General features: G+C 47.5%; 1 protein-coding gene across 1 annotated transcript; it reads right to left on the bottom strand.

The window, feature by feature from the left end:
• Positions 1-4,315: 4,315 nt before the first annotated feature.
• Positions 4,316-10,224, bottom strand: LOC125758644 (uncharacterized). Its single transcript, XM_049416065.1, has 4 exons — positions 9,474-10,224; positions 8,172-8,384; positions 7,410-7,640; positions 4,316-4,432 (listed from the first exon to the last, which is right to left on the bottom strand). The coding sequence occupies exons 1-4, from the start codon at positions 10,146-10,148 to the stop codon at positions 4,316-4,318; spliced, it is 1,236 nt and encodes a 411-aa protein (XP_049272022.1). The 5' UTR covers positions 10,149-10,224.
• Positions 10,225-12,461: the final 2,237 nt, after the last annotated feature.

Raw genomic sequence — 12,461 nt, 5'->3', positions numbered from 1 at the left:
AGATTCATATTGGAATGGTTTATGGAAAACAAAAGACAATGTAATGGGGTACAACGAGTGTGCAGTTGCTAGTATTGAAAGTTATAACTACGTAATTCGTAGCTTCATTATACAGTATTTATGTAGCCTGCAATATCTATGGACGTCCAAGCCTAGCTATATGAAATTAACCAGGTGGTGATGCAGTGTGAAACCCGCATGCATGCAAAAATGCGTGAAACGTATCAAAACACAAAAGATACAGCAGAGAAATGAATGAATGTTTTATTTTCAAGCTTAATAACACTGCTTCTAATTAAGCAATGACGGCAAATTTTAAGAAAACAATAGCACATGCAGTGTAATTCTAGACGTTTGAGCCATTATATAATGAAGCTAATGGGCGTTGGATAGCCATACGTCTGTTCAGATGCACAAGTGCCTGGCCCAAACATGCAGGGGCGTAGCCAGAAATTTTTTTCGGGGGGGGGGGGGGGAGTTCAATCATACTTTATGTATGTTCGTGCGTGCGTTTGTATGTGTGCGTGCCTATATACGCAAGCAAAACTGAAAAATTTCGGGGGAGGTTTGAACCCCCCCAACCCCCCCCCCCCCCCCCTTGGCTACGCCCCTGCAAACATGTATCAAAATAGTGAAAGCTCATTAAGTCAACAAAATACATGCCGGTTCTTCAAGGCGAGAAGTACTGAAGAATGTGTGTAGAACGAGAAGTAAAGAAAAATGCAGCTTTGATGTACCACTATGTTCATTATTTATAACCCCTTTTGTGCAGGAACCTGGCTGCTGAGACTAGAAGATACACCAACACTCTTTACAAATGTGCTGTATTTGCAGCATTTGCATGACTGTATACAAAGGAAGAAAAGCTGCAGTTAATAGCTGCACTGCATGGATTAGTCATACTAGTGTGGCTACCACCTGTCTCTTCTTTATGATGTCCTACAAGCTCGAATTTCATGACAGTATGTAGGCTGCATATGCTTTATTGACGGACACCTTGCAGCTTTACACACTTGTATTTTGTCACCTACGTTATTCTTCATCAAGCAGATATAATAAAAATTCATTTACCATTTGCAATTGATTTAGTGTTTTCTCTGTGCTTTCGTGTTCAGACAGGATCGCAAAAACCTCATCTGCTTTGATTATATAGAAAAAGCAGTTCTACAACAATCAAACACGTTCTATAGAATGCAGCACTGTTCCTCTTCCATGGAAGGGAGGTGGCGCGGTTCCAACAGGTAGGCAAGCTGATTTTACTTGATAGCGTATATTTACAAATATTTACACGGTTCTTGTGACCAGAAGTAGCTGCGATGACTGCAAGGCCCTTGAGAATCTTTCACCATTTCGGTGCTGTCGTCTTCGTTGAATCAGTAGAGTAGTTTACTCTGCTTCTTTGCAACACATCCGCCCAAGTTGAGTGCGTCCACACGGTCGTTGTTAAGGCAGAACAGCAGTAAAAGGAAGAAACGGCTTCAGTCTCGTGATGTGCAGAATAACAAATGATGCTCTGGAATGCCAAAGCGTCTCTATACAGCACAGACGCCGACGCCCTCCTCAGCAGGTATTCCCAGGGGTCACAAACTGCAAATGAATGCCAAAACATCAGTACACAGGGCACTCGTGCACTAATTACAGGCTGCCTGCGCTTCCAAAATAAAAAGACAGGACAAACATTTTAAAATGTGGCCGTTGCGTCCATTAGAATTAGTCACGTTAGGTACATCGACAAATGCACGGCGAATAGAAAAACATTTATGGAAGTAATGAACTGCTAACTTATGCATCATCCGAATAATAAAACTTTACATAAAGTATACCTGATGTCAAGAAACGCTGTTAAGAAGAAACCAAACACACATCAGTCCAAGTTAACCGACAACATACGCTGCCAATTAAAAAAAAAAACGACTTAAAAACACTGCTTCCGTCGAGAGTGGAGAAAACACAAGCGAATGCTTTCCTCAACCTGCGTTACAGCCTAATTTGAACGCTCTACCACATGCATAGCATACGTACTCCTTAACGCGACACTATGATAATTATGAGTAGCAGCTGCGAGCAGTCTCTACCGCATTTGTAAAATAAACGAAGCGGAACCACTACCAGTGTCGCGTTAAATGTTTCAAGAAATGAAATGAGAAAATAATTGCACAGGCTCCTGTAATTATGAACTATGCTAGCACTCCGCATCGAGAGCAAATTTACCTACGATAAGTAATTCCTGCACACAGTGCGGTGGCGAATTCACCAAGCACATCAGTATAATGTGATCGTATGTAAAAATGACTCACCCGCATTATCCGTTCTGCAGCTGCATCAATGAACAGAAGGCTCTCAGCAGCAGGAAGCTAAACAAAACGACAAATCGTCCGTGCGATGGACCCTGCTTTTCGCTATCACTCAAGTAGTTCGTTAGTCACCATGGCGAAAGCTGGGTCACGAACAATACACAAGTAGACACTGCCGTAATCATATACAGCGGTTAACAGACGCATGCGGCATAAAAGAAGTTAAGCGCGTGGAAACGATCTGCAGCAGACACATCGGAATCAGCTGTTCTTTCAGCAGCCGGGATGCGACTGTTGCCAGATTTCAAGCGGGGGTTTCACTTACTCTATCGGCTCAAGCTTACGGAAGCTACACTATAGATTTAAAGGCGTGTATTTTTTCGTAACGTCGACTGATAAAGAAGATTAACTAAGAAAAGCACATAAATATTGAGCAGAAACAGCTATTTCCTAACCACATTAGGAATATTCTCCTTATCAGACGCCACTCGAGTCAAGGGAGCGTTGGCAAAGTGTCCCTTGGCGAAAGAAAGGCCGAGGAGCGTTCTTGAAACCCAGCGGCTCCTTGAGGGGAGGAGGGCGCTTCGCCTTGACTTGGTCAAGTCGAGGCGAAGGCTCGAGTGAAGGTGCGTTTAAGAATACGGGGGTAAGTCATGCCCGGACACTCCAGCCCGCTGCCCAGTCGCGTCGCTGGCATCGCCTGCGGGTGGCATATGGGCCCATTTTCTTCCAGACTTGTGCACCCATTAGCCGCGGTCACATTTTATTGACTGCAGCCGCCCGATGGAGGTTAGGAATTTATTCCCGCCGTTATGAGGGGGGGGGGGTACCCGCACGCTTCCATGTGCCTTCCTCGAAACTCCGCACTGGATGCAAGGGGTACTATTGGCACTGAATACTTTTGCTGGCGAAAATGCGATATCCGCGCCGCTATTTGTAGCCCTTCCTGCGCTAACGGGCTTTTGACATTCGCACATGACGCCTTGTTTTATCTTCTCGACCACACCCCTGATATTGGGACAGGTACTGTAGTGGTTAGACGCAATAACACAGCTTACTCATTCCCTTACTTTTTAAGTTGAAATTCAGCTCAAAAAGTGTTCTTGAAAGCCCCTCTCGACGCTTGATGGCTACACAGCTAAAATGCCACAGGAATCGTGAGTTCTACAAGTAAATACTCTGCTTTAACGATGGAACATATTATGTAAGTGCCCCTCAATGAGGCGTTGGAGAGAATGAGAGCTTTTTAGTCCATAATTAAGTTATCGCACCGAGATGCGCCATGCTGACGGCCGCCAGTTTGATTTTCACCGTCAGGTGTTCTTCATAGTACATTTTATAATGTTAACACGTGAGAGTGGCCGCCGAGGCTGCTGCAAGCCCACAACCTCTACCTCAGGTGTGCGATGGCACATCCATTGTGTAATCACGGCCTGGGTTAATAAATCAGTGCAGCCGAGAGAATGAAGCATAGCGTCAAGACATGCAATCTGCTCGGGCAGGTATATTCCAAAAAACTCGAACGCGTCTTCATTACGAATTGGAAGGCTTACAAGTGTGCGATTACTTGCAAAAATGTGGCGATGGAATTATTATATCGACATTTCATTAGAATGGTTGAGTCTAGAATAGACGAGAAAAGACTGATACAGTGAAACGAAGGGATAGAGTTTCGTGCCCGCCACCTCTGACGTTGGTCAGATTGTGAATGTGGAGTGAACACAATTGCAAATTTAGAGTAATGTCCCCTTGCCCCCATTTTCTCCCAAGCATTTGGCGTTGCTGCGTGTTTGCGCTGCAGTTCTGCTCCTTAAGCGTATAACTATGCAACTGCTTTAATAAATGATACTTGTGTAATTCGTTACGCCATATTGGTAACCCGTGATCACAGCGCTCGTGTGTGTCAAGCCTCTTCTCTCTCTTAGTCTTTTGCGCTTTCAACATGTGTCAACAAGCCCAAACAGCTACCCTAGTGTATTCCCAAGCATGTAACGCGGGTGTCGATGGTAGAAACTTGTTTATTAGCAGCAATGTTGCTGCGCAGACACTACGGGTAATCGGAGATTGTTGAATGGTGGCGGGATGTCCAGGAGTCCAGGGGGCCTGGGACTCCACTTGCGGCTACCGCTCTGCGGGCCCTGTAAATCAGACTATATCAGATCGACTCAATCAGATCATCCAGGCAATTGCTGGCCAGCGGCTGCCCCCCCCCCCCCCCCCGCTGTGCTGTGTGTGGTTGGTATGGGTGGTGGCAGCGATCACCAGACATGCCAACGTGAAATGCCCACGTGTTGCTTTTGCTGAACACCATGGGAAGCGAGGAAAATAGCCCTATGGAGGAATTTTGGTCAGGGTATGCAAATTAAGATCCATACCGGTTTAGAATTGGCTCCATCTAACCGCTTCCTCTTTATTTAGTGTTCGGTGGGTGCAGAGTAGGCTCGATTAAGTCTAGCGGTTTTGTATGGTCGAATAGTCACACGGGACATGAACGGCTGCCTCAGAGGTGGAGTTGGAGGATGCCCTATCCGCCACTTTGTTTCCCTCTAGCCCCCCGTGATCAGGGATCCATATCACGCGATGCCGAATAACGCGGACGTGTGTATCAGGATGCTCGCCAATGCCCGTAGCGTTCAGGATGTAACGCAGTTGGCGATTCGCGCTTGTTGTTTATGTATCAGGAACGCCTCAGTAGCTGCGCAATTCTCTGAGAAAAGAAGGCACACGAAGGGGCTTGAGTGTGTTTTATCTGTGCGCCTCTTTTTGGCGTTGCTGCGTGTTTGCGCTGCATTTCTGGTCCTTAAGCGTGTAACTATGTAACTGCTTTAAGAAATGTTACTTGTGTATTTCGTTACGCCATATTGGTAACCTGTGATCGTTTTACACCCTTTGGTATCACGAATATAATATTATTATTATGTTTCATACCCCCTACATTGACCCATGCGTCCCCGGTGAGGCCGAGTATTTTTTTGTTTTTTTTTTTCAGAATTTCTTTTTTACATTTTCTAGTCGTGTATGCTGTTGCCTGAACACATATATTACTGATATGACGAGAATGCGTGCAGAGAGAAAAAAAAGAAGGTGAGATGGGAACAAAGCAGAGCGATTGTCATTTCAAGAAACGACATTCCTATATGCATGCCATAAACAAAAAACAAAGCTATTGAACATCCTTTCTATAGCTCACTTAAAAAGCTGTCGTTATTTAATACATATCTTCCTTTTTCGTGCCGCATGTGCCCTACGGCAGCTGCCATAAAATTGCAATAAAAAGGTTTGTTCGTTCTTTTTTCTTGTTTCGCGAGAGTGCACTCTTCGCACTGCAATATCTCTGTTGACAACGTTCAATCCCCAGCAGCGCGGCAGTTTGCTCGGAGCTTTAAACGAAAACGCGTCTGACATTGATTTTCTAGAATGACTGGAGCCTTGCATGGAAAGTTGCTTTATACATGGTAGAATGAGCAAGTTAAAATGAACGGAACATTGTCATTTCCTGATAGGCTACACCAAGCGAAGCGACAAGGGATCAATAGATCATAGAAAGACAGCCTTCTGCAGCCTACTAGATTGCTCGCGCACACGAAAGAATGAACAAGTCGCGTCGATGTGAAGTATGATGCGGATAATAAAGCTCGTAGGATGAAATTGCATAAAAATTCACGACACTTACAGGGTACTCTGAAATATCGCATTTCACTTCGTGTGACTACTTTGGCAAATCGAATGCTTTCATTGCTGTTTGCCTGTATTTCAATTTCTTCAGTTCCTGATGGTGCCCAGAGTTAGCTTAGAGCAACGCAGGGATCTATGATCAAGCGCCGGAATTTGTTCGCTCTTCTGAAGGCTTGCTACCTTTTAACAACTGCGTTTAACAGTGATAAGGTAGCTATTAGTACATCTCGTCTCGGACAAAACATAGGTTAAAAAAGCTATCAGACGAATGATTTCTTTATCGCCTTAAGGAAGTTGGTTGTTCTCTCTCCAGTGCTGTTTGTTTTTATATGCAAATGCATCCCTATCGGAAAAACTACCATGGTGGATACTGGAAAAGGTGGTTCATATAGTGAAAATAATGCTGGGTATGCTGGAAATCCTGGTGTTATAGTGGACAGTGGTGGGTGGCAAGGTGTACGTTAGCTGGGTAAGGTGGAAAGGATGGTGGACGATGGTGGAGAGTAGCAGCAAAATACTGGGTAGGGGTAGGAGACAGCGCCCACTATGGCGCGAATGGTGGAAAGCAGCGAGGGAATGGTGGGTGAAGAAAATGATGGTGTACCATGCTGCACCATGCTGGAGAAGCTGCGCCAAACACCGTCGTTATACTGGAAAGCAGTGGCAACTATGATGAGTATAATGTGAAATATTATTGCAGTGCAAATGAACAGCATTTTGGGCGAGTTGGTAATGCCTAATGGAGCAATGTAAAACTCAATAGACAGGATCGAACTTGTTTTGTATTTGTAATACACCCCTTGTGAGCATGCGTTTTCTTTATTTCTTATTCACTGACAGGTAATAAATCTACATTTTTGTGGTGAGTGGACGAGCCCTTTGAGCTTTCGTTTTCAATGCTGCATTTGTTTGCAGTCCACCTATTGTATTGATCGCGAAAAAATGCTCAAGAGTGTATTGCTTAATTATTAGTAAATTTTAATACGATTTTCCTGGCTGAGAATATTGTCACGTGGTCGTGACGTCGACGAAGACTGTATCGAGCGTCTTGTAGAAAGCGTCTGCACATGGTGGTGGACACAAGAACACTGGTTTATTAATAACAAAAGGAACGCTTGCGTACAGCGTTGCCAGGCCTTGCTCTATTGGTTGTACACAGTGTTGCCTTGTTGATCGCCCGTTACATCCTCCTTTCTTTGAAGGCGAAGCACACAAAAAACTCTGAAAACACCGAAAACATTTAACGTCGGTCGGCAACTGTCTATTTCGACGGAAAACCCGGCCATCTTCTGTCAGAACGGTGTACGACCTTGGCGCCACGAGATCTTGGACTTGTGCTTTTATTTCCCATCTACCATCATTGAGAACGCGGACGACGTCTCCCTTCTGTAATAGAGCAAGTGACCTTCTTGGGATCTTTGCTTGCACATGTTTTCGCACGGGCCTTGGGGGTGACACTGAGAAATCTGGAAGCAGCGTTCTGAGACTTCGTCCCATCAGCAGCTCTGATGGCGACCGGCCATCCTCAAGAGGACACACCCTGTAGTTCAGAAGGCCCAAATAGAAATCCTCTTTACTCCTCTCCGTCTTGTCCAGAATGCGCTTGATCACTTGGACGCCCTTCTCGGCGAGTCCGTTGGATCTGGGAAAATGCGGACTTGAAATTGTATGCTTGAAGTCATATCGAGCCGCAAAATCTTTGAACTCTTTTGACGCGAACTGAGGGCCGCCATCACTACAAACTTCTAATGGTAACCCGTGCCTTGCAAAGATCTGACGTAGTTTCTGAATGACGGCTGTTGCTGAGGTCTCCTTTAGCTGTTCGACTTCAGGAAAATTAGAGTAGGCGTCATAGACAACCAAGAAATTCTTTCCAGCATGCTGGAAAAGATCTGCACCAACTCTAGCCCACGGCAAGTCAGGGACGGCACGCTGAAGAAGGGGCTCGTCAGGTTGCCGATAAGCAAACTTCTTACAGACGTCACACCTGTCAATAAAATGGGCAATATCTGCTGCCATTCCTGGCCAATACATCAACTTGCGGGCCCTCGATTTGCATTTCCCTAACCCGAGATGCCCTTGGTGCACTCGTCTCAGCATCTCCGTTCGCATGCTTGCAGGTACCACTACTTTGGTTCCCTTTAGCAGTATTCCGTTGACCACAGTAAGCTCTGCTGTGGAGGACTTTAGTTCACCCTCTACTGGGATTGACGACTGCAATCTCAAAATGACATCTTGCAGCGTTTCATCACTGGCCGTTGCTGCCTGCAGACGGGAGAGGGTGGCTGGACCCACACTTGAAGTAAGGACGCCAACAGCATGAACTTCAACATCTGTTGTGCCCTTGCCTGGGTGTTCCTGTGCGGGGATTCTTGACAAGGTGTCAGCAACAACTAATTTGCTGCCTGGAACATACTGCAAATCAAATTCATATTTCAGCAGCCGAAGAAATAGGCGCTGCAGACGCGGTGGCATGTCACCTATTTCTTTCTTTGAAATCGCCAACAATGGACTGTGGTCAGTTTCGATAGCAATATGTCTTCCAGTGACATAATCGTTAAACTTTTCACAGCCGAATGTTATGCCTAATGCCTCTTTTTCTATTTGAGCATACCTTCGCTCGGTTTCTGTGAGTGCTCGCGACTCGTATCCGACGGGACGCCAATCGCGTCCGTGTTGTTGGAAAATGACCGCTCCGAGTGCAAACGCAGACGCGTCCGTCGACAGTTTCGTGGGAAGCTCGGAATTAAAAACAGCCAAGACTGGCGCTTTCGTCAGCATCATCTTGAGTTGTTCCCACTCACGCTCGTGAACCTGCGTCCACTCGAAAATTGTATCGTTTCTTATTAGGCTGCGCAAGGCCTCAGTGTGGGCTGACAACAGTGGCAAGTACTTTCCAAAATAGTTAACTGCTCCAAGGAAGCGCTGGACATCTTTCTTGGTCTTTGGTGCAGGTTGGTTTAAGATGCACTTTATCAGGTCGGGATTAGGCTCAATACCTTTGGAGCTAATTTTATCACCCAAGAAGGTGATTTCAGTTTGCCCAAAAATGCACTTTTCCGCATTCAAGGTAAGGCCCTCAGCCTGTGCCCTCGCTAGCGCTTTGTGCAGGCGTTCATCGTGTTCCTTTTTGCTAGAACCCCACACAAGCACGTCGTCGATGTACACACGCGTTCCTGGGAGGTCATCGAATATCTGGCTCATGGTACGCTGGAAAACTTCGGGTGCAGATGCAATACCGAACGGTAATCGGAGATACCGATAACGACCGAACGGAGAACTGAATGTGCAGATTTCTGAAGTCTTTCTATCTAGAGGAATTTGATGAAAACCGCTGTTTGCATCAAGTCTGCTGAAAAACTTTGCTTGCGCTAGCTCACCCTCGATTTCTTCCCGGCATGGCAACTGAAAGTGTTCTCTTTTCACTGCCCTGTTAATTGCCCGTGGGTCCATGCAAACTCTTAAGTCTCCATTTTTCTTCCTCACGATAACCAAGGGACTTACCCAGTCCGACGGCTCTTCCACTTTCTCAATGATGTTCGCGGCACACATCCGGTCGAGCTCTTTCTTGAGTGGCTTTCTGAGTGCGTAAGGCACGCGCCGGGTTGGCTGTACTACGGGGACAGCGTCCTCTCGAAGCACCATTTTGTACTCGCGCCGCGTCCTTCCAATGCCGGTGAATAGTCTTGGATATGTCTGCTTTAGGCTTGCGTATCCGTCGCTGTTGTCCACCGCGTTGACTCTGTTGACCAGACCAAGTTGCTCACTAGCCTCGAGGCCCAAAATTGCTTGCTTCTTCTTTACTATGAAGAACTCCAGCAGAACGTGTCGCTTGTCTAACTGCACGGCGAGGCGAACCTTTCCACAGTGTGGTATTTCACCACCCCCATAATGACGCAAGATGCTCCTCGTGGGGTACGGCTGCTGTTTAGTACCGAGCCTGTTGAACAGCGAACGCGGCATCAAGTTGGCCTGCGCTCCGGTGTCGACCTTCAGCTGCACCTGCTTTCCTTCAATGTTCGTTGTTACAACCCAATCGCGACTTTCGTGACCACGCTTGCTTTCCGTTGTCCTGATCTCCAGAACGTCGAAGTCACCGTCGCTCTCCACTCCGTCGACCACGTCATCAACTGCTGCTCGGTTGCTCGTACAGCAGGCGGCGAAGTGATTAGGCTTCATGCAGTTGTTGCATATTTTGCCGTACGCCGGACACTTTCTTGGCGCGTGTGACAAGTTGCAGTACCGGCATTTTTTTCGTCCCTTCTTAAGTGGCGTTCTTGAAACAGGTTCAATCTTGTTTTCTTCAGCCCACGCTTTGTTTTGCGATTCAGCAAGTTCCTCAGCCTTGCAGTATTCCACTGCTGTGACGAGGGTCAGGTCCTTCTTGCGAAGAAGTTTTTCACGCAGGGAAGCGCTAGAAATGCCATACACGATTTGGTCCCTCAGCATGGAGTCTCGTAAATCACCAAAGTTGCACGTTCTTGCTTTCAGCTGCAAATCCCGAAAGAACTGTTCGATAGGCTCTCCGTGTGCCTGACGACGCGAGCGAAACACATAGCGTTCGTAAGTCTCATTACACTTGGGCAAGCAGTAGGCTTCAAACGCTTTAACCAAAGCATCGTAGTCTTTAGCTTCCTCCGGCGTCAGGTTCAGGGTATTGAACACATCAATTGCTTCTTGACCGGCGACGTGCAAAAAAAATTGCAGCTTTCTGCTCCTTACTGCGTGGTTTGATGGGCTCCGTAGCTATCAGGTACAGCTCGATGCGTTGCTTGAATGTCTGCCAGGACGCCGCTGCGTTGTCGCCCAATTGCAGTGGCTCGGGCGGGCGTAGTTCAGTCATCGTGGCGTCCCACTTCTGACACCATGTATCGAGCGTCTTGTAGAAAGCGTCTGCACACGGTGGTGGACACAAGAACACTGGTTTATTAATAACAAAAGGAACGCTTGCGTACAGCGTTGCCAGGCGTTGCTCTATTGGTTGTACACAGTGTTGCCTTGTTGATCGCCCGTTACAAAGACAGCAGTCGGCGTTTGCAGGATGAAACTGTTTATTTGGCCGAACTTGTGGCCGAGAAACTGTGAACTAGAAGTACCGCAATACACGCTGTACAATGATAGCGGCGAACAGGGCGTCGTCCGTCGATCAACCGACCAGCGCTGAAGCGCGACGGCATTTAAACATGTGCCGTCGAATATTCCAGCGTTATCGCTGGCTGTCGTGCAAATTCTAGAATAAGCGCGAGTGTGCGCGTCTTGCGCGCAATCTTAACAAAACGAACTACAATGATCGCGAAGGCTCTGGAACAATGAGGCGCGGTTCGCGCTGAGCGTTGCTGACAGTCTTTGTGGCCGAAAACCGAATACAGCAAAAGTAATAAAGAAACGCACGTGGCAATGCCCCCCTCTGAAAAAGCATCGTCCCGATGCTTAAAACAGAACAGGCCTATGCATGCGACAATAAATAACAAAAATAAAGCAACAAAGTACAATAAACAATAAGCACAAGAAAGCACAATAATCAAGCAAAATGACAGTCCGCAGATTTGCTAACGCGCGTAATATGGTTTGAGGCACACGACATGGACGACTTCAGGTCGTGCAAGGCGCTGCTAAGAGTTCGTAATGCCGTCAGGGACAACCCCGTAGTCGAGTACGCCGAGGCGCCGAAGTACCCTGTACGGTCCGAAGTATCGTCGAAGAAGCTTCTCACTGAGTCCCCGTTGGCGTATTGGCGTCCATACCCATACACGGTCACCGGGTTGGTATTCCATGTGGCGTCGTCGAAGGTTATAGCGGCGGCTGTCAGTCATCTGCTGGTTCTTGATCCGTAGGCGGGCGAGCTGTCGTGCTTCTTCGGCGTGCTGTAAGTAAGCGGCGGCGTCGAGATTTTCTTCGTCGGTGACGTTGGGTAGCATGGCGTCAAGCGTCGTTGCCGGGCTTCTTCCGTAGACCAACTTGTACGGCGTCATCTGCGTCGTTTCTTGGACGGCCGTGTTGTAAGCGAAGGTCACGTACGGAAGGACGGCGTCCCACGTCTTGTGCTCAACGTCGACGTACATGGCCAGCATGTTGGCGATGGTCTTATTTAGGCACTCGGTGAGGCCATTGGTCTGAGGGTGGTAGGCAGTGGTCCGGCGGTGGCTTGTCTGGCTGTGCCTCAAGATCGCCTGAGTTAGTTCCGCAGTAAACGCCGTACCTCTGTCGGTGATCAGGACCTCTGGGGCGCCATGACGCAGAACGATGCCTTCAACAAAGAACTTCGCTACCTCGGCGGCACTGCCTCTAGGTAGGGCCCTTGTTTCGGCGTAACGGGTCAGGTAGTCGGTAGCTACGATGATCCACTTATTACCACTAGTCAACGTTGGGAACGGTCCCAGCAGGTCCATCCCGATCTGCTGGAACGGTCGCCGAGGTGGCTCGATCGGCTGAAGAAAGCCCGCTGGTCTTGTTGGCGGTGTCTTGCGTCGCTGACAGTCTCGGCATGTCCTT

The sequence above is a fragment of the Rhipicephalus sanguineus genome, chromosome 5, assembly GCF_013339695.2.
Source record: "Rhipicephalus sanguineus isolate Rsan-2018 chromosome 5, BIME_Rsan_1.4, whole genome shotgun sequence".
Lineage (NCBI taxonomy): Eukaryota > Metazoa > Arthropoda > Arachnida > Ixodida > Ixodidae > Rhipicephalus > Rhipicephalus sanguineus.
Note: the sequence above shows the minus strand (reverse complement) of the source record. Positions and strands in the feature narration are given on the sequence as shown.